Here is a 22,437-nt window from a genome sequence, read left to right on the forward strand (position 1 = left end):
TTCTGAAGAGAAAAAACTCCATGTTTAAAAACGCAGACAACTTTGGATTTAACATCAAATTCTCCCACCTCCATACTTCAGGAAGGACAGCAAATGGAAAGAAGAAAAGTTAACTGCAAAAACCAAACAAAAACCCCAAAACCACCCACACATACCTTCTAACAACAGCAACAGGTAAACTGAAGGCAAGTAGGCCAGTATCATTAATGGTTATGCCATCAGCCCTGCAAGAGATGGAGTTAGTTATTATTCCCTATTTTAAGCTTTGATTTTCTACTAATGCTTTGCTTATTATTTATTATTCAGAAAGAGCTGTATTTTTTCCTCCATCTAGCTCTTTAGTAACCCACTGATGAATAATTTGTATTAATAAATGTTTCTTCATGATTATGCACTATTAAGATAGTTCTTAGATCACACACATACAGAATACTTGTTGCACATCTACTGCACATAAAAATGAAATTAAAGATTATATACTAAAGCACACGCTTGTTTCCTTTTTTCTATTAGAGAAAAACATGCATTATAATTCTTTTCAGTATATTTCATGTGTGTGAATTCTAAAAGCTTATTTTTTCTGGAGTATATGCAAATGTCAAATAATAAAATATCATAAGCTGAGGTCTGTTGTTTTAAAGACAACTGCTACACTTAAAAGCCAAAGTAAATAGGAGAACTCTAATCAAGTTAAAACCCCCATGCCTACAGCTAGCGATTTGATTTGTGTAGTTTCCATTTATGGAAAAGATGGATTACAGATCAATCAGGGTTTTTTGAAAATTAAAGTAAAGTACACTTAAAATGAATAGTGAGGTAAAAAGTATTTATACTGCAAAAATATACCATGTAGACCTATACAGCATGCAACACAAATATTGAAACAATTTGTTTGGCCTACAAATATGTAAAAGTTTGGACATAATTTTTTTTTTGTGTGTGTGTATATATATAAAAACTTATTTTCATTAAAACCCTAAATTTTGACTACAGAATATGCCATTAAATAACTGTTTTTTCATACCATGTTTCTGTTCTTGCTACTTCATCAAACAACAGAAGACAAAGCAATACTGTAGTTTCAGTTAAAACACCACAATCATTTTGGAATATCAGGGAAACTGAATAAAATAAAGATATTTAAAAATGTGTTAGAAAAACATTCACATTTAGTAATACATAGAAGGATAATAGTTAAAACCAACTGATTTTGACATTTTGCCAACATCTTCAACAAATGCCACAACATGGGTAACACTATCACACAATGATTTATCTTTTAAATATTAGAGACTCTGAAGTGATCCAAGGTTCTTAAGAAGGCTTTTGGTCAAACATCTAACCATATTTCACACATTGCCTTTCCATGCACGTATTAAAGTCAAAATAGAATCTTTACCTCTGAATAGCAAAAGCAGTAAAGATGATTGCTGTGCTAGGGACAGACGAACAACTGGATCTGCATACACAAGTTTGCGTAAGAGTGTTAGACATGGTAACACAATAGATTCCATAAGCTGCAGGAACAGAGGAAAAAAGTAAATACAAATAACAATTAGGACAATGTATTATGAGATGCTTAATACAAACTGTCATGCTATGAAGCAATACATTCCATCATTATAGTAGAGAAATCTAGAACTTTCTTGACAAGCACATTTTAGTTTTACCTGACCATCCACATGTATACTTTCATTAAGGTAAGCCAAAATCTTTTCTATTACACCAAATTTTTTCACGATGCCATGCATTTTGGTATCTGTAGGAAAAATAAAAGATTCTAAGAATCACTTGTTCTGTACCAATTTAATATTAAACTTCCTTCTGCAAGTTCACAAACACTTGCTGTTGAGAACAAGTTTCCAAAATTGCCAATCAACAGAACAAGTACAGCTCTAGCTCTAGCAAGGCAAAACTCCACAAGTCTTGTTATCTGACTACAGTAGCCTCTTGAGCAGTAGACTCTTAAATACTTGAACTTCATGCAGTTTGCATGGGCCCACCTCTCAAGCCTGTCAAGAGTCTGTCTCTTGATATGGAGAGAGGGTATAATCATGGAAGCTTTGCTTGAATTTACTGAACCATCATTCACACAAATGACATTTAAATCCATTTTAACTGCAGCTACTACTTAGGCTAACTCAAAATGGAGGATGAAATTCAGAATGATAGAAGAAATTCTTCACTAAGGATAATATCCCTTTAGCTAGCCTGTGTAATCTAAGAATTAACTTTCTTAATTAAAATACACCACCACCAAAAATATATATTTTATATTGACTATCATTTCCTTCACTCAAGACTGAGTATCTGAGTTAGCAACAGCAAAAAATTTGAAGCATCATTAGTTTTGAGACAGATCAACCAATTGATGAATATTAAAAAGGAAAAGCAGAAAAAAAAGTTCTTACAAAGCTTACAGAATTCAGCTTACTCCTCTGTTATCCAAAGGAACTGTTTTTTAAATAGTGAGACCACTATTTCTTATTCTTGAGAGCTACAACAAATAACCTTTTTTTTTTTTTAATTTGAATTGGTAGATTATGCACAATAGTGTCAGAAGTTTGGCTCAAGAATATAGATAAAAATTACAGAGAGTACCCTTAGCAGAAACCTAGAGAAAACCTAGCAAGACTGCAAGCTCACACAATGATCAGTACATGAATACAAATTTTCTCATTAATTTTACCTTCTAAAATGATAGCTAGCTGCTCAGCTGCAGACTTCCGTAAAACTAGGTCAACAGCATCAGAAGTCAAGATGTCATATAGCTTTTCAACAGTTTCTGCCTAAAAGTAAAACTATATTAGATTTACATCCAGTATGCTATTATGAAACAAAGTAACCAGCCAAATTTCCTAACAGAAAGTGCAGAATAAAAAGATCTAAATTCCTTATTAGGAGGTATTTGATTAGATTCCACATGCATGTAATAAGAAAGGAATAGGTTATAATCTCTTTGCAACAAATCTCTAATAATACCTGTGGAATATACCAAGACAATAGTTTCTAGTGCACAACAGAAGCAGACTTTTAACAAATAATGCTTAATGTATATAGGACTACAGAAAGCTCAACACCACACAGAAATGCCAGAATATGCTTCTAAGTCTGTGAAGGGGGCTGATTTTTTAATGGCCATAGGGTTAGACAAATTTAAATAATCCTACACATCCATACAAATTTCAAGTCCTAACGTTTTGAAGAATGTAGGGGAAGAGTATAAATCAAGTATGCAATGAGTGGTCAGAACAATTTTTTTTTCAGAAGGCAAGCATTTTAGCATTTATTTAACATATTGTTGTTAATCCGAAAGCGTTGAGAGTAAAGAAAGAAGGAGAATGAAGGGGAGATGGTAAAAAAAGAAAAACAAGAGAGATACAAGTTTTCCCATAGGTCAAATACTTGTGATTTGTTTTTTACTTTGCAAAAGTAGCAATATTACAAAAACACCGCTATAAATTTGTAATCTGTTTTAAAATATTTCGTACTAAAAATTATTTGTTCCTGTTTCAGTAAAAATTGATTTTGTGGGGGAAAAAAAGCTGTGAGAAAAACAAGATTCTACCCATGCACAATGCAATTGTTGTAAACAGAGCAAGCCTGTGCTTCCGGTACTCAAGCCTTGCTGTTAACTTATCAGCATGCGGCAGGGGGGAAATAAAAAGAATTCTTTTCTTATTGTTACATATGGTAGCATAAAACTTACTGTTTAAGTTTACATGGAAAGAATATATCAATGGATTTTTTTTTTTTTTATGAAGCAAGCTAATTTGTATGAAATATTGCAACCTTCGAAAATGATAACTTCAGTGACTGGGCAGGTAGAAAGGCAGAAGAGCTGATCAATGACGTAATATTTAGACAGAGTTTACTCACCTTAAATATCGACTCCGTTTTATCATCCAATTTTAGCTCAATAGCTCTTTCTATAATAAATAAGTTTGAAATGCTGGAAAGCACACTGCCATGCAGATGTGGGCGTTTCAGGTTTGCCCCTTCTTCATTCAAAAGATGGAATGTTAAATGTTTAAGTCCTATAGAACGAACCCTAAAGTGGTAAAACAATTAAAATAAATATATTAAATTCCTTATACTGGAAAATTTTAGCTGTAGAGTTAAAATTAATTCATTTATAAAATTAACACAGTGGGAGAGGAAGTACTTACTCAACTCAATATTGATTAGTCTACCTTTCAAATCAACCCATTGCATAATAATCAATTGGGTTTTTTTTTTTTTAGAGTAGACGTTTTTGTCATAAACATTAGAAAACGTGCTGAAATGCTACAGGGTGTTACTTACAACTGCTTTTTTGAGAAGAGAAGACGCAGAGCGGCCCGTAGTCTAGTAGCTGTAGGGAGAATACCTTCTCCTTTGTCAGAGGTTGTTTCACTCAAACTGAGGATACAGTTACCTAGTGTATCTTTTGTGTCAGCATAACCCTAAAACAAACAACAAACAAAAATTTCCAAAGTTAAAAAAGTCTGCTTACTAACTTAGCAAATAAGAAAAGGTATTTCCCCTTTTAGGGGCTAATGGAGGGTGTGGAAGGAGCAACACCCCTCAAAAAAAAGCAATAACTTTTAAGAAAACATCTGATTTCTGCGGATTAATATTCTTCTGTAAAAACTATTTTTTTTAAATTAATAAATGATCCTATATACAAATGAAAATAAAGATTTTTACATGGCCCAGAGGTACTTTGACCAGAAGCTTTACCCTTCAATCTGTTAACATGATGCTCCTCTGTAAGGTCGGTTTCCAATTCAATAAATAAAATTCAGTCCCTACAAGAAAATTACTTAAAAACATTAAATGTTATCTATTTTCAGATATGTATCAAAGTATTTTCACATACAACCAAGACAAACCAGAATCAGTTATGTCAAGTAATGATACTGCAAATATTTAAACAGTAGAGTAAAATATAAGGCATTTAATATGCATTGGGTAAATATAGGCCTCTGGAATGCTCTTGCTCAAGTATTTATTGTACGTAGCCACTACAGACTATAGAATAGAGGAAAATTCCACTCACAAAAATGAGAGCAGGGATAAGTTCTTTCTCATATGTTTAGCCTACAGATTAAACTCCTACCTATTTAATCTTGACTATGAATGGAAGTTACATACACATGTAACACAGAAAAACTGACACTGAAGTAACCTTTCTCTCACCACTTTCAAGTTCTCAGTGTATTTCCTCTGCATATTTTTCTGTCTGAGCCTTTTATTTCATGGCCTAACTTATTTGCAATTTCTCCCCCTTTATGCCTTGATTTTTGGGCAGTTTATGTAAGGTCTTAAGTTACATAAGCGTTTTTTTCAACATATAGTGATACTGCAGTGCAGGCAACGAGTTAATATATAGCAGTGAGTAGGTATAATTATCAAAAGTGACTATTTTTGGAGGAAAAAAAAGACAAAAGTATACTTGGATGTATTAGCTAAGTTAAATAAAAGACAGAAATAAGGCAAAAATGGAGACATCAGGAGAAACAAACATCAGATAGGTGCAGTAAAATATCTAATCTGGACAACTATAGGCAGATCATAGAAGGGAAAATTTTAGCACTAGAGAAAAACAATAAAGAATGTGAATGGAGCAATTAGGCTGAAAAAATCAGACTAAGAAAGGCCAACAGCAAAGATAATGAAAATTTGCACATTATTACAGACATGAAGACTAAGGTCTAAGGATAATACTGACTGTTAATACTTCTATAGTATTGGAAATAAACAAAAAACAAACATCAAAACATACAGAAAATACAGCTTACATGTATTGCTATTTATTGAGTGCATACTTGATCAGAAAACTTGATCACTAAGGAGTTACAATTTTCAGATTTAAGACAGAGGGGACATTCTAATTAACTAGTTTTAAAAAGTATGCCATGTTTTAAATTATACTGGGATTATCCACTCAAATCTTCAAAACATTTAAGTCCCAGTCAGTACTTGCAGATTTCTACTACAACATTTCAGTTTTACATTCTAGTAATACCAGCCTAAAGTTTGTCCACAAATTCAAAGTAGAACTTTGACTGGCATTAAGAACCCTATAAAACATGTCTCCATTTGACATCTGACAAAATAAGTCTGTAGATATATTATTGTTAAGATATTTTCCACCTGCCACTTAGGTGAATATTCTGTTTGTTAACATGACAGTGTTGCTCTTTACATTATTTCTTTCATCGAATTCAGATTAAAACACTTAGAAGTACCTGTAAAACAGGAATGACGGGATAGAGGGCCTCCATAAACTTGTTCCAAGTCAATACGGCCATTACTAATCGTCCCTGCAACAGATGCATCAGAATGGCCTTGGCTGTAGAGTTCACCTGCTCAATAACAAAAAAAAGAAGCTAATGCAATCACCCATGTGTCTAGGTCAGTTTGTCATTGCTATAATTGGAAACATTATGCTAAAACCTCTCAAAGAGAAAGGATCTACAGACAAAATATTGTCACTGCAGAATGCTACTTTTAAATTGTCAGTCACACTAAATATCAAGTTGTTAGAAAAGCCACTCAGAGAGAACACAAATAGTTCTGCCTAAATAGCACCCAATCGTTTTCCCTTTAGAACTCTGGGTTGTCTTCTCTGAAGTAAAATAGTTATTTCAACTTATACACCTATTGGTCCCTTTATCCTGCAGGGAAACAAATTCTGTTTCTTTTCTTTCCTGACCCTACATTTCCAGGGCATTTCATTCCCAGTCTTTATGATATGCTTCTGAAGATACAGGGAGAAAAGAGACTTAAAGCCTGTTACATGGCCACTTCACTTTCTTGAGGCCAACAGTCAAACTAAGAAGGTTACCAAATATTTCAAATTGTACATGAATTCATCTGAAGCTCCTTATCAAAAAGGAAAAAAAGGCATATGATACAGCATTTATACTGTATAAATGTATCCTGTATACATATAAGGTATACTATAGGCAATATTAAAGTATTTACAAGCTAATATTATTATTACAATGGGAATACAGGGGAAAAAATGCAGTTTCTCAGAATTCATTCTTCCTTACATACTGTAAAAACACCTACCTTTAGCAAGTAAAAACCTGCATTTTATGCCAGAGCTAAAAATTCTCTCACCCCAGGCAACAAGAATATTCTTTAATAATATCACTCTAGCCTATCTTTAAGGGACTGGTTTTGTAAAATCACATGGCAAATCTTAAGCCCAACCTTGGAATACAAGGTTCTTCTCAAATTCTTCTCCTTGTCACATGCTCAAAAGATTAAACTGAATGCTTTATGAAAACTTAAGTAGCAAATATACATCCAAGAAAAAAAAAAAAAAAAAAAAAGGTGCTTGGATATGATCTTCATTATATACTTTGTTAGAGAAATAATAAGAATGCATTATAAGGTAAAAAGAACAAAATGAGATAATTTTGTAAAAATGCATTCTCTGTTTCAACAATCTTTTTAAACTCAGTATCAATTGAAGGCTATTTGTTATGCTTGACCAACCACTGAAAGAGAAAACTGACAGGCTTTTTAATAAAGCATCCAAGGGAGCAATCAAAGAAAATAAATGCTTTCCTTTAGATAAATTACATACAAAGTACAAATACATAGCACATTATCAAAGATACTTTACTTCTCCTTCTGAAAAGCTAACATCTAAAAAAAATCACTTCTAAATGGAATTGTTCACAGTAACGTGTTAAAAAAAAAATCTGTTTCAGGAGACAAGCTGAAAAAAAAATAAAAATTTGTTAGTCAATGTTCTTTCCCCTCTGATTGTAGGGATCAGCTATAAAGTAGTTACAAATCACATAAGTAATTTTTGCCCCTCTCAAAATTCCCTATTTAGCTTATATGTAAGCTAGGAAATAGTGGATATATGTTAAGCATTCATGCATATAAACAGACACAATAGAAATTTGGACCTATTCTATACTACTATAAAGTAATTCTGTAATACTCAGGTAATTAAATTTAAACACAGATGTGTTTGTAGTGATGAAATACATTTTTATAGCCAAGACACTGCAGATTTAAAATGTCTTTTTGCTCCTCAACCAATGTACATATTTCAGAGGTCAATACACCTTTACAAAGACTTAGACTTCATGATTTCCATCATACATACTATTTCATAATGTGCACATTTTATTAGGGCTGAATATATTACAGGAAAGGATTAAAAAAAACCCCAGCTTATTTCATTTTTCATTGGTTTTACATTTAATTGCATCCCATACATAAAATGTTATTTTGTCTCTGAATTCATCATCATTAAAAAAAAATCCTTCCATTTACTACAACTTCACCGTTTGCATGGCTTTTCTACATACAACAAACTGTATGTAGTCAAAACTTCAAGTAAGCCTCAGACCACCATGGAGAATATCAACACCTACTTTGCATGCACATCAACTTATAAATACAGCTACTAAACACAGTACCTCATTCTTATCTTCCTGAAGGCCAAACGTACAGATTTCATATAAAACTTTTGGATGAAGAAGAAAATGTACTCCGTGGCAGACTGAAGACACAGGCTTAGCAATATTATGAATACCTAAACAGTCCTTCAGTAAAAATAAAGTTGGTTAGTTTTAAAATTCAAGATAGTCTCCACTACTACATCTTGTTTTATAGACTGCCTGAAGTTGTCATCCAGTGAAAAGCTTTTTCCATGCAGTTTGGAAGACTACAGTTCTGAAAGCTAAACATTACAGTCCTCTACGAAACATCATCTTTATTGATCACTGATCGAAAATTCCTGTTGCTACACAAAATACAAAATAGTTCTGTTTTTATTTTGAGTAATAGTGAAATAAATTAGAAAAGCTTTATATGTTGTTATTACATTAAAATAAGCAAAACCTACAACAGGCAGGTAAAAATCTTACAAAAAGATACAAGTGTCTTTCAGTGGAGATGGGATTTTTGGGTTTTTTACAAAAGTATCTTCGTACGTTAGTGAATTGTGCTATAAGCACAATAACTTTAGCTGATATCCATTATAGAAAATAAGAATTATGACAAATTATCAAAATAGAAAAAATGTTTTTATTTAGTGAGCCAATATTACGGAATACCTAAAATGACCTGATGAATATGATATTGCCATTGTTTATATACAGTACAGTCATACTTTTAGGAAGTTCACACTCTTTATCCCTTGGGCTATCTTTATAACAAACTAAGGCAGTGACAAAATATCCATACAAACCAAAATCAAAACAACAACAAACAAATTAAAGTTTAAAAAAAACCCAACAACAAAAAAAAAACCACAAAGTGAGAAAACCCTATGAAGGGAATAGAATCTGTCCTTGAGGAGTGGGCACACATGAACTCCATGAGGTTCAACGAGGCCAAGGACAAGGTTCTGTACATGGGTCGGGGCAAACCCAGTATCAATACAGGCTGGGTGGAGAACGGATTGAAAGCAGCCCTGAGGAGAAGGACTTGGGGGTGTCGGTGGACGAGAAGCTCAACATGAGCCAACAATGTGCGCTTGCAGCCCAGAAAGCCAACCGTGTCCTGGGCTGCATCAAAAGAGGGGTGACCAGCAGGTCGAGGGAGGTGATTCTGCCCCTCTGCTCTCATGAGACCCCACCTGGAGTACTGCATCCAGCTCTGGGGGCCCCAGTACAAGAAGGACATGGAGCTGTTGGATCGAGTCCAGAGAAAGGCCACAAAGCTGATCTGAGGGCTGGAGCACCTCTCCTATGAGGACAGGCTGAGAGAGTTGGGATTGTTCAGCCTGGAGAAGAGAAGGCTCCAAGGAGACCTCATTGCGGCCTTCCAGTACCTGCAGGGGGCTTACAAGAAAGATGGGGACAAACCTTTTATTATGGCCTTTTGCAATAGGACAGGAGGTAATGGTTTTAAACTAAACCAGGGTAGATTCAGACTAGATGTAAGGAAGAAAATTTTTACAATGGCTATGGTGAAACACTGGAACAGGTTGCCCAAAGAGGTGGCAGATGCCTCATCCCTGGAAACATTTAAGGTCAGGTTGGACGGGGCTCTGAGCAACCTGATCTAGCAAAAGGGAGTATTGGACTAGATGATCTTTAAAAGTCCCCGTACAAATGAGTCTGTGATTCTATGAATCTCATTTTAGTAGACAAGCAAAACTGAACACTTGGAGTTCTTTTCAAAAGTTAAATTAAATAGAAATATTTCTGCATAACAGCAGCAAAAAACCAAAGCGACCAGCATTATTAAGAATCCTTTTTAAAAAATAAAATAGTCAGTCACTATTTTTCCCCCTCTAGAGATCCTGTCATTCTGAAGTGCAGTACCTGAAGTTTCCTAACCAAGTACATTTAACACCAAAAATAACAGCAAACCACAAGCCCAGGCCTATACACATTTCACAGCATATAACATGATAAACAGAATTTGCATTAAAAATGCTTTTACTGAGGAAGTCTTATAATATGCATTATTTAGCACAACACCAAAAGCATTAAGCATTAGGTCTCACCTTAACCACTTCCAAACAGCAGTGATAGGCTTCAGTTTTTATATTTAGCAAAGGATGAGACAATAGACGGAGAAGAAGCTTCTGACCCTCCGCCTGGAGCAATGAGTTTGCCTCAGCAGACTTCCAGCTAAAAAAGAAAAATAAATTATTTAACTATTATTCATTTTACAGTACCAAAAGATGTCTACAAAAATTTTTCTGTTAAATTTCAGGATAATCTCCGAAAAATACTTCCTGAAAAGGTATACATCCTGAAAAATGACTTGATAAAAGTTCAGAGATCACAATATATTTGACAAAATCATAGTATCAATCTTCACATTTGATTACCTACACATATAAAAAAAAAAATAGACCATTGTTTTTCAAAATTCTCTCATCAAAATTAGGAGCCTGAGAGGCGTTTATGTTCATCTGAAAACATAAGAGTCTATTGAGCTTCAATAGGCTCCTTAAATCATGGTATATCATTATAAAAAAACAATTCTATTCCTTCAGAATTTTTTTCTTGTAAAGTCCATCTCACTATCTCAAAGTACGTTTATGTTAGTTAAAAATTGAATTTCCTGTTGCCTGAAACAGTAGTCAAATAATAATTAATTACAAAACATTAGAACACTAAAAAGTGTTTTGATGTTTCATAATTTAAAAACACTTATTAGACAGCTCTTAAATATAGTTTTCTCTGAAAAAAAATCCCTAAAGTCAAATTCTGAATCAGTATAAAATTAAGATTTTTGTGTTTCTAATTAAGTTTTCAATACAGAACTTTTCCAGGCACCACAGGGTAACTTAAAATTCTCTAACTAGAGACATGGAAAAAAATCTAAAAAACAATAAAAACTTGCTGTTGAATATATAAGATGCCCTGTTGTGATATGCAGCATCTACAATAAGTCCTTTACGATTTCTGAAAGTAAAATAAAAGTTACACAAATACACTTGGAACAAAGGAATTTAAAAAAAAAGTTTGAAGACAGGTCAAAGTGTTTTAAGACTGTTTCTTTGTAAATCACATAGTAACTTTGTATACAAAATCATAAAATCATAAAAGCTTATACATAGAAAAGAATAAAACAATTTTTTAAGCGCCTGAAATTCAATTTTCAGGAAATCCATGACAGAATGACACAAATTATTTAAAAAGACCTTTCAATGGTCTTTCCAAAAGAAAATTGTTCAAATACAGGGAATAAACAAGTTGAGTTTCTACTTGAGAAAGTTTATCCATAAAAAAAGATTGTATTTTCTCAAGTAAGTTTTAAATAGTAATATACTCACATATTTGAGCATATGTGAATGCATTCCTGAAGCAAGGGAAAGTGTTGATGGTAGGATAGACTGCTCAAGGCCTGATCTGCCAATTCTACTAATTCAGAAAGATTCTTGTCCCCCTGAGAAGTACAATGAAGAGAAAGAAGCTATCAGAATTAATAATATTAAAAGTATACAATGTTATAGCATAGTCTTTCAGAATTTATCATCATTTAATACATCTACTAACTAGGGCTTGGTTCAGCCTGTCACATAGTTTATAATTAACCTGATTAACAAATTCAATAGATTTCAAACAAATATATTTTAGAACCTACTCCTGGAAGCTGAAAACCCTTCAGCTGCTGAATCCAAATAAACTTCTATTAAACTCAGTGGGAATAATGTATGTCTAACATTTCACAGCATGAACACTATAACTCTATTCAAAACTTTCTAAAACGTCCAAGAATAGACTCATGCTTGGCTACTTTATGCTTAAATTATTATTTTTTAAATCAGTATGCATTTTATGTGAGAAGAGTATAATGAAATATTTAACTACTAAACTTTCAAAAAAATCACTATTATTATTAACAAAGCAAGTTTTTTTTAAATTTAAGTAAATATGTCTTCACATTTTTGGTTACCAAATACATTAAAAGTGAGCAATTTCAATCTGATGAAGTTAAAGTTAACTTTTTAAACAGTATTTTATGAGCAAAGTATTGCTTAAGTTCAGAAACTGTCTATATAAAAGATAGACTAACTCAGACTTAAGATAGTACTACATTTATATTGCTGTTTATTAATTTATTTTAGTATCTATGGAACAAGTATTTTGCAAAATTACTTGTCCATTTGGATAATGGCGAAGAATATTTCGGTACCATGCTAGAATCTCTTAATAAAGCAAAGTATGTTAGTTGTCTTCATAACCAAGTGAACACACAAATCTCACACACCTAGAAGTAGTTGTTTATCAGAGCTACAATTGCCAAGCAGTCAGGAATTAAAATTTTCTGAACTATTTAAATACTGGACAACATACATATGTACACACTATATACTTAAATAGAGTATTTGCTTCTTTTTTACTTCTTTTCCTGTAAAAGGTCTTGTGCCCACTTCCAATTTCCAAGTGTTTATTTCTTTGATTTTACTTAGGATAAGATTTTTACAAATATCATGAGTAGTATTAGTGAAAAAAATATAAATTAACTACATGGTGTATGCTATGGAATACTCATGGATTTTCTTCGGCTATGCTAGACTATAGTTTTTAGCACAGAGAAAGGGAAGTGGAAAAAAGAAATTTGCCTACAGGAAATACTTTATATAGTAAAATTCTATACCTTCTTATGAACTTCAATCATAAAGCTACAAGTGCATTCAATTGAATATGCAGCTTCTGAAGCTTGTTTATAAATACTGTAGTTCTCAGTACTCATCTGTTCCAGATAGGCTGCAACGGATTCATGAATGCTTGGGTGTTCCAAGGAGAAGGGCACATCCAGAGAGAGAAGAAATAAAGCGTTCAGCAAACTCTTTTGTAAAACTTTACTCGCCTTCAAAAAAAGAAAACAACTGTCAGAATAACAGCCTGAAAATACAGTAAAACCAACCAGTACAATCACTATTGCTGCTACTTAAAAATTAGAGAAAGAAACACATATCAAATGAGTTCTGCATGAAGAATTGTTTTATTTTTTTTTAAAGTGAGAGTTCATTACACGTCAGTCCTAATGTTAGACCTGCAAACAGTCACAAAAGTTGTGTATGATCCAGCCACAGCACCAATAACCACACACACCGCTGGCTAGCATCAATTTACCGTCTAAACCACTAGATGGCAGAGAATACACAGACCACAATTATTTCTGTATTTAATAAAAAGCTGTCAATAATTCCACATAGCAATATCACGTACTAAGAACTGGGATTTCTGTTATTTTTGTTTAGGGTTTTTTACTGCAAGTGTTCAGTATCACTTCAATTAAAATTTTGACCTCAGAGTAACTTTTTTTTCCAACTCTTGTCATACGCAGAATTGGAATTTTGCACATAAGAACATAAAGACAAAAACTTATAAAGAGTAATTAAATTAGTATGCATACACTTTTTTGCAGGTACAAGATACTACTTATATTAAAAGACTTAATATTTGTGACAAATGCCTACAACTGAAAATCAAATCTCCTACTCAGGTTGAAGAATGTCTAAAAATGACACTGCAATAAAAAAATGATCCAAAAAATGCAAACCCACACAGACTTAAACATCTTCTAATACTTTCCATCTCACAAAAACTTCCAAACATCAGACCCCCCCCATCCGCAATAAACAGAAAAAAAACAAAAAAACCCAAACTCAAGGGCTACAACAGAACTGCTTTTGAAGAGCACTGGAAGCAAAGAAAAATTAAAATCACAATGATATATGAAACATAATTGCTTACTATCTTCCATCAGATTAAGAGTGATGCTTTTAAACATTACGTAGTTCTAGTCTGTCTTAGTCTTACTTGCACGTATACTATAAACTAGCAGGGGGCAGCATAGCGTTGCAAACCATGCATCATACCAGAAAAAACACTATAGGAGGAGAAAGAACACTGAATTTCAAAAGCTCATTAAAAAAACTGTATTAAAAATATTTTTTGAAGACTTGAAATCTGCAGAAGATTCTGGAGAATGCACCAATAACTGAAGAACAAAGTTGCTTTCTGTGATCATACATCAGCCAATGTAAATCAGATTAATTTCTCTGTCCAGGGGCTATTCTCCCAGTACTAATCACTGAGGAAGGTACCACTTTTTCCACCCGCTCTTAAAATGCAAACCCAAAAGACAATCACTTAAAATTAGTGATGGCATACCTTTTCTACAGGGAGAAGTATTTGCAGCAATCTAACAGTGAAGAGTGAAATACTAATAAATGCCATTCTGTGATGAACCAACATCACCTCGGGCTGCTCTGCACTTATATTGGTTTTGTGATATAATATGGTTTCTCCAAGCAAACCCAAGATCAGAAGCAATTTGTCTTTCTGAAAACAAAATCAGAAATACAATCATTAGAAATAATTGAAGGATTACTGTACCTTTACAGTGTTTACATAGTACACATATCATTAATACAATTATACCAAATGATTTAAAAATGCAGAAATGGTAAAAATACATAGCGTTTTGTCTGTCATCTGTCCAGAACTGTGCACTACTTCTAGACCTCACTCTACTTTCACTTGCAGTTCTGAATACTTTGGTCAGTAATTACCCATTACTGGTTACTAACCCCCTTCCTCCTTCTCACTACACTTTTGAACTTCTGGAACTTTAACTATTTTGAAGTTCACTTTTAATATGGAAAAATTAGGAGCTGGTTTGAACCTGCTAATAAAGCTTTACCTTAAAATTAAAATATTTTTTAAAAAAAAAACATGATCCAAACTTTGAGAACATCAAATGTTTTTTATGCCTTTTCATTCCCAAAGGAAACAGCAGCACATTTCTCAGATTATGTAAAATCCTACTCGAGAATCACTACCATTTGGATAAATCCAGCTCATCGACACTGGAGAAAACAAAATTAGTTTCCAGAATTTGGTCACCTGAAGAAGGCAGGTTTGTACTTAAGGATACTAGAACAAAGGTAGAATTAATTTCAGTTGCCAGTTTTGCAATGCCAAATAATGATTAAGAAGGCAATAGCACACATGAGATTCAGCTTATTAATTCTAGAAAGTGATACTCACTGTTAAGCAATTAAGCACTATTTATCTGACTCAACATAGCTGAAGTTGAAGAAAATGACAGGAAGCAATTGCTAAATCAAATCAGTCTTTTAAAGTAATTATCAACACATGTTATTATTCAGCAAGATGAAAAGAATTCATAGTCATCTTCAGGAGTCCAAAAAAAGTAAGTTTCTCTCTGCCCTGCTATAGTTGGCAGAGGCAGGGAGAGCTTCTGCTTCAAGACCATGGAGTCTCAAATCAACAGTAGATTCAGAAAGTTTATTCCTCCCCGAGAGAGGGATGACTGTCTCAAAGCTAGTGATCCAGAAAAGCTGAGGGGCTACAGCAATCTGCAGTATCTAACTTTTTGACATGGCAGAATAAAACTGCACTTAAGTACACATGACAAAACTGGAAAACAGTAAAAATTTTACTTGGGAGGAAGGAAGCATAAAAACATGGGTAAAATACATACAATTACAAACTTAAGTATTTTTGAATGGGATTTCCAAAATAGGTATTTTTCACAAAGATATTCCCGTGCAGAGTTTTAAATTGGATAAACAAACATAAAGCAATAAAGTTATGCAAGAAGTGCTTTCAAGTTTCCTAGAAAGGAGACATATGACCTCCTTCCTTTGGAGCGAATTCAAAACACAAAGAGGAAGTATGTTTTCTAAGCACTGAAGCCTAAAACTCTAAAACACAGTCTACTTCTTATAAAAGACATTTTATTTGATGTAGTACTAAATAACATAAATGTAAGCTTAATAATTTTTTCCTAAAATTGTCCATTCAGTTATTTTTATTTACTCAAACACTAAGGAAGATGAAGAGTTGGGTTTTATCTCCTGCCTTGCAATTGCTTTATCAAAATTAGCTTTATTGGATTGCACTGCACAGTCCAACTCTGCATCAGAAATTGATGGAGATCCATAACTTTCAATGGGAGGTGAATTTTATATCTGAAAAGTATTTTACTAATAAATGTCAAAGTTCTACCAATGGAATAAAGTTATTTCAGCAAAGGTTGGAGGAGTTTTTTTCTTCTTTAAAATTCAATATAGTTGTATACATTTACCCAACTTATTGGCAGTGTTGCTTGTTAGCAGCCTGGAAACAAACATTATCCTACTATCAGCAATCAATATGATGTACGTGTGATGCTGCTCACAGTTTCTACTGCAGTTTGACAGATTTATATGCAATGGAATATACTGATTCAGGTCATACAACAACGAGACAAATGATTCTATTAAGCTTCTTAGATGTGTGATCTTAGTGTTCTGCAAGGAATCTCCAGTACCGACTTGATGTTGATCAATTATAATAGATTTTGACAGATCAGTACACTAAATTCAAAGAAAAAAGTTCACATTCACTGCTAGGTCCTATAATATAAATATTATTGTTTGTAAAATAGAGAATACGGAAGCCTGCAGTAATATTTTAATTGATAATTGTTGTGATACCATTGTTTCATATTCAGTGGTATTTTCATGAACTCTAACTTAGGTCACGTGCATTTAAGACTACACAACTCAAGTTTTTTAGACAAGTTTCCGTCTGCAATTCTGGTATGTTTGTTACGTGCATAAGCCGTGCTGGCTTATGTCTTAGCTTTCAGTTGTCTTCAAGAAAGCAAGTTGCACCTGTTATTCACTAATTTGATATTTCACGTATGTAACAAATCTCAACAATGCTCAGGTATGTATTTCCAGCAATTTAAATTGTTTGGTCAACAGCACCTTAACGCTTTGAATCTCTCCTGGGCCAAAAAGCTTCCACCTTTCTTTCCCAGCTAAGGAACAAGAGTTAAGGACAGCTGAAATCTGTGCAGGGATCTATAGGTCCTGTGTAGGAAATGGATACCATGTATCTTACAATTTCAGTCTTGGACCTAAACAGTTATCTTCCCTAATGATAAACAGATAGTTTATAAGGAGTAAAGAAAGTGAAAGTTGTCATTTACATCAAATTGGTCTCCAACATTTGTAGACAGTACTTTTCCCTCAGATCCCCTTCCCTACACGTTTCTCTCAATGGCTGCTTAACAGCCTTCCACTACAAGACAAAATTCATTACTTATTTTCTTGAGGTGAAATTTCAAGTATCATCTGGTAAAAGAACTTATATTTAAAATCAAAAGAGTGTGCCAGTGACAGAACTAGTAATAAACTATTTAAGATTTTCAAAAGGGTACCTCAGCAGAAGATTAGATAAGTATATGAATCACTGCAGAAAATGTCAGAAGCTCATAGGAGCAGACTGTTAAATACTGCTGATCAAAGCCTAAAGAATCTTACCAATTCCAATGCAAAAAGACTATCATCTTCCCAAACATTTTCAGAAATAGCATCACCAATAAGGAACATATCTTCAACAAGCAATTCAAGAACTTCCATCGTCACTCTCCTACTGCCTAGGAATACAAATGAGATGATAAATTCAAATATGGACAAAATATTGTATTATGACATTCAGAAAACACCATTTGGAACAAGGGATTAAAAATCTGAAATTCTGATATTTTAATTTTCCTATACAGTTCTACTAATGAAATGCTGACTGCCCTCAACGACCAATAGATCTGAATCAAAAAAGACAACAACTAGCCAAAATCATAATAGAAGGATTAAAGCAATCATATACTCGAAGAAAGACTGCACTTCCTTAAATCCTATAGTACTACATAAACCATTACAGCTGTACATCCGATTACTTGACTTCTTTGAAATTCAGAATGAAGTCACTTATTTCCCCACCCAATAGGTAATATAATACCTATTCCGGCTAATCTGCATTTTTAGTATAGCAGGAGTGGCCTTCTTCCTGGATTATTTTGTTTGAGATCTTCTTTTGAAAGGTAAGGAGATGGATATCCACTTTATCCACTTGTACTTTTCTCCATAACAATTATCCCCCCTTGTTTTTAGGCTAATATTTATTCATTCTCATTGCTCCTTCTGACTCAGTATCTCTTAATAACAAGGCTAATCTGGTCTGTCTATTAGTGACTTTTAAACTTTGTACAGTTTTATGCTTGAACATGAGGCTGCAAAGAAACCTGGCCTGAGCTTAAACATTTTTACTACAAATATAAACCTCCCCCTAATGTCCCCAGATAATGAGGCAACAGAGTAGAAGCAGTCAAAGGCTAGAAGGTTTCATGAAGAACAAGGCAGAATAGCTGGAGCCAGACCAAATATTTTCAACCTCATACAACAGAGGATGCCAAAACTGTCTGGCATCCTAGGAAACCATACGGTGACAGTTTCCCCCCAAATACTCAATTTAGTGCAACTGTTGGCTTAGTTACTTGTTGATGGTACGTTTCTATTTAAAGCCATGGATGGATTTCACAGAACACTCTTGAATTTCCAATTTATTTTTTAACTACCATAAAAATTTTGCACCTTTCAAAATCCATTTTAGAAAAAAAAAAAAAAAAGGAAGCTCTACTGCTTGTTATGATTGAACATTATTTTTTTTGTTGCTTTTTCTATCTTTTGTAGATTTTGTACACTGTAGAAGCCTTGTTGCTATACTTCAGGAAAAATATATATATTGTGTGTGTGAGTGTATATGTAGTGACAATGACCACAGCTCATGCAATTTGGAGCCTAAGTGATCTCCTCTGAGTGAGCATATGGCAGAGAATGGCACATGGCCTTTTTGAAAACTTGCTTTTTCTTATCTCACAGAAATGCCATTTTCCATTTATTTTAGGCAAAATGTGGCCAATTTGAAGAGTATACACCTGAAAACTCCCAAAAGCACTTCTCTCTTTGTAATTATTTTGCAAATTCTTAATCAAACTTCTGTGCTTAAACATTTGAAGTGTGACTTAACAAATTTCTCCATTATAATGCAAGTATTAAAAAATTGTGGTTTTCCTTGGAGTTATAGTTTCAGAAATACTTTTAAGTTAGTAACTAAACATCTGCAACAATGTTTTGCTGTAGCTGTCATGATCTACAGACTTGCAAGTTCATTCCACCATACTCTTACATGAATATATCAGCAAAATACTCATTTCCCAACACCTGTGGCAATTAACATGTGCTAAGAGTTCATTATTACTAAATGCACAGTAAGACAGCTACAATCAGTGATTGTAAAACAAATTTAAAACTGAACAGCAAAATGTAATTGTCTTTAAGGTATGCAGTATTAACACTAAACTTCAGACAAGTATAGTAGCTTAAAACTGATCACAAAAAAAACCCCCAAAAAAACACAAACAACCCACAGCATTGTTGATCTCTGAAATGTCTTCACTCACAAGACAGGTCAGCACAAAGGAAGAAAAATTCCAGTGAACATCTCCACAAGGAACAGAATTTGAGCTAACTGAAATATATGTTATGCTGTAAAATACAAGCAAGTGAATTTTACCATAAGCTTACTGGCTTTCCTTTACCCAGTAATTTAAACAGAAAAAAAAGAAATTCTACACTATACCATATCTATCACATAAGGTGATAATAATGTTAGTAAAAGTGTCTTGGTTTTACTGAAGAAAACAATTCAGAAAATATAATCACGCAAGAAATAGCGTGTTACTGTGTGTCACTGTCTCACAGTATCAGAGTGTGCCTTCAGATCACAGGATTTCACATCAATGGGAACAGGATAAAAGTATTAGTTTGCTTACAACCTATGTCTCATTACAGCACAATGGAAGAAAGAAGAAATATAATCTAGTAGAGTTTAATAAGTGTAAAAAAACAAAAAAAAACCCTGAGGGTAAGAGAAACAAAGACAGATCAACTTAATCTGAAAATGAAACTATTTTAATTCTATGATAAAATGCAAAGAATCTTGGAAGATGGAAAAATTCACTATATTTCAACTCTGCAGATTTGAGGTGGCATGCACTAGAAATAGAAAAGACAGAAAATACATTCTCTGCAGTTTTACATTATAAATAAAAGAGAAGATGCCAGAAGTCATGAATGTGCTTGTGAAGAATTAATATTTGAATATCACTATTCTGAAAGGGGAAAACAAAACTTTTATTCATTTTAGTTTAGTTTATTACCAAAAAAATGAGGATTGAATAATTTTCCTGTGGACACAGATTAATGCTGATGTTACTATGAAATACACAAGTAAATCAGTATTTTGTTACAGAATTAAAAGTCATAAAAAGTTAGAAATGATCATGAAAACAACAGTAAATGGAAGTTACATAAAAATTATATGAAATATGTATAAGCTATAGTCTCTACCCAGCTCAGGAAATGTTGACTGGTATATTAAAAAACAACTTTTTGTATTCTAGTCATAGATAGAAACATATTTCCAGCTCCTATATTTGAAAATCTTACCACGTTTACCAATACTTGTTTTGAGTGACAACTAAATACTCTTTTAGACAACCTAAGAGCAAAAAGACTGTACTTCAAAAAGGCTTTGCAATTTAGAAGCTTTGTAAGTCAAAATAAAAATCATTAGTTACAATTAAACGATCATTACTTATTTTTCTTAAAATATAATTTGTTACTGCATTTATAAGAATAAAAGCAAACCTTTTCCCAGAATTTTTGTTTATTATTTCTTGAACAGGAAGAAAACTCTATGCTCAAAGAGATCAGAACACACACTTCATTAAGTGTGGTCATTCAAGAAGATTAAAAATAACATTTTATTCAGCCACACCATTTTTCCACCACACATCCACTTCTTCCTACTACTACTTCCCACCTTCTGTAAAAAGCACTTGAAACTTCTGCAGCAATTCTGGAAATCAACCAGAAGATTCAAGCTTTATGACCTCCACAAAGTCCCTAGAAAAGAACTGTTATAATTAGCTATACTATATCAGTAATCATCCACACCTTATTTATTTGAGGTACTCATAATACCAACATCTTAAGATGTTTGTACTACAGATGGGAAGGATAAACAAGTAAAATACTTAATTCAAAATTTTTCCTCACCTGTTCTTAGAAGAGGTATTGCATTTTCCAAGACAGAAACACAGAACTGAGGAAGGCTAAGCTGCTTCATCTGTAATTCCAAAATGTCCTCATTTTCAATACCTGGTAGGTCAATATGTCCTACATCAAGTGGGGAATGCAGAGATATTCTGGAGTTTGCATTTGCTTGAGTACTGTTTCCACTTAAAACAACAAACAAACAAAACAAAATAAACAAAAAAGAGACATAGTTAACTCTTGCAAAGAGAAACGCCACGTATGTATAGATGTTAAAAAATAGGATCAAGTACTTTAATGTCCTCCTTCCTTAATGCATATTCCTCCTTCCATCCCAATCTTTCCCTGTTACCCACCAGTGTTGCAGGAAAAGAGGGATTTGGTTTGATTGTTTTCTAAACTGTCAGAAGTGGTAGCATCACAAGTGAATGCCTACTGTTTTGGCATTCATCTCCAAATGCACTTAGAAATATGTACTGGAAGAAATACACATGCAATGAATACGATATTGCAAGAGAACAATCAGCTGATTTGAAATGCTATTGTTGATGAACAGTCTATCAGTTGCTTGAAGCAGAGCCACTTAGTAAATCAAATTTCAGTCTATATACCTACTACATGGAAACCATTCTACGTGGCTAGCCACAAGAATCCTTAGATGGAAAATTAATGAAGTGTGTCCTATGTTTAAGCCTGTAGGACTTCTTTGTCCACTGTAAACCAGAAAATATTCCCTTGTCCATGAAAGCCTTAAATGTAACCAAGTATGTATTACAAAATATACATATAGTTACTATATTATATATATATAAAATATATATACTGGCAATATTTTCCAACTGCTTTCAAAAAAAAATCTAATTCTATTGATAGCATTATAATTAATACAACTCTGAAATGTTTCTTATCCTAAGCAACATTTAGCAATCTTGAATTGCTTTAAAAACCTGTATGACTTTTATAGTTGTTTTTTGTTTGGTTGGGTTTTTTATTATAAAACAAGCTGAAGAAACTGAACTGTGGCATGA

The 22,437-nt window shown here is 33.3% G+C and overlaps 1 protein-coding gene across 1 annotated transcript in view; it reads right to left on the bottom strand.

The window, feature by feature from the left end:
- Nucleotides 1-22,437, bottom strand: part of RTTN (rotatin) — an 85,261-nt gene that overhangs the window by 52,480 nt on the left and 10,344 nt on the right. Inside the window, exons 9-23 of the mRNA XM_075744528.1 lie at nt 21,413-21,594; nt 17,774-17,889; nt 14,607-14,777; nt 13,084-13,296; nt 11,756-11,868; nt 10,475-10,601; nt 8,436-8,561; nt 6,234-6,350; nt 4,306-4,445; nt 3,880-4,051; nt 2,690-2,789; nt 1,671-1,759; nt 1,400-1,517; nt 1,025-1,121; nt 156-224 (exon numbers count right to left, since the gene is read on the bottom strand). Coding sequence (XP_075600643.1) covers nt 156-224; nt 1,025-1,121; nt 1,400-1,517; nt 1,671-1,759; nt 2,690-2,789; nt 3,880-4,051; nt 4,306-4,445; nt 6,234-6,350; nt 8,436-8,561; nt 10,475-10,601; nt 11,756-11,868; nt 13,084-13,296; nt 14,607-14,777; nt 17,774-17,889; nt 21,413-21,594 — 1,950 coding nt within the window. The remainder of the gene's footprint in view (nt 1-155; nt 225-1,024; nt 1,122-1,399; nt 1,518-1,670; nt 1,760-2,689; nt 2,790-3,879; nt 4,052-4,305; nt 4,446-6,233; nt 6,351-8,435; nt 8,562-10,474; nt 10,602-11,755; nt 11,869-13,083; nt 13,297-14,606; nt 14,778-17,773; nt 17,890-21,412; nt 21,595-22,437) is intronic.

Source organism: Balearica regulorum, chromosome 2 (genome assembly GCF_011004875.1).
Source record: "Balearica regulorum gibbericeps isolate bBalReg1 chromosome 2, bBalReg1.pri, whole genome shotgun sequence".
NCBI lineage: Eukaryota > Metazoa > Chordata > Aves > Gruiformes > Gruidae > Balearica > Balearica regulorum.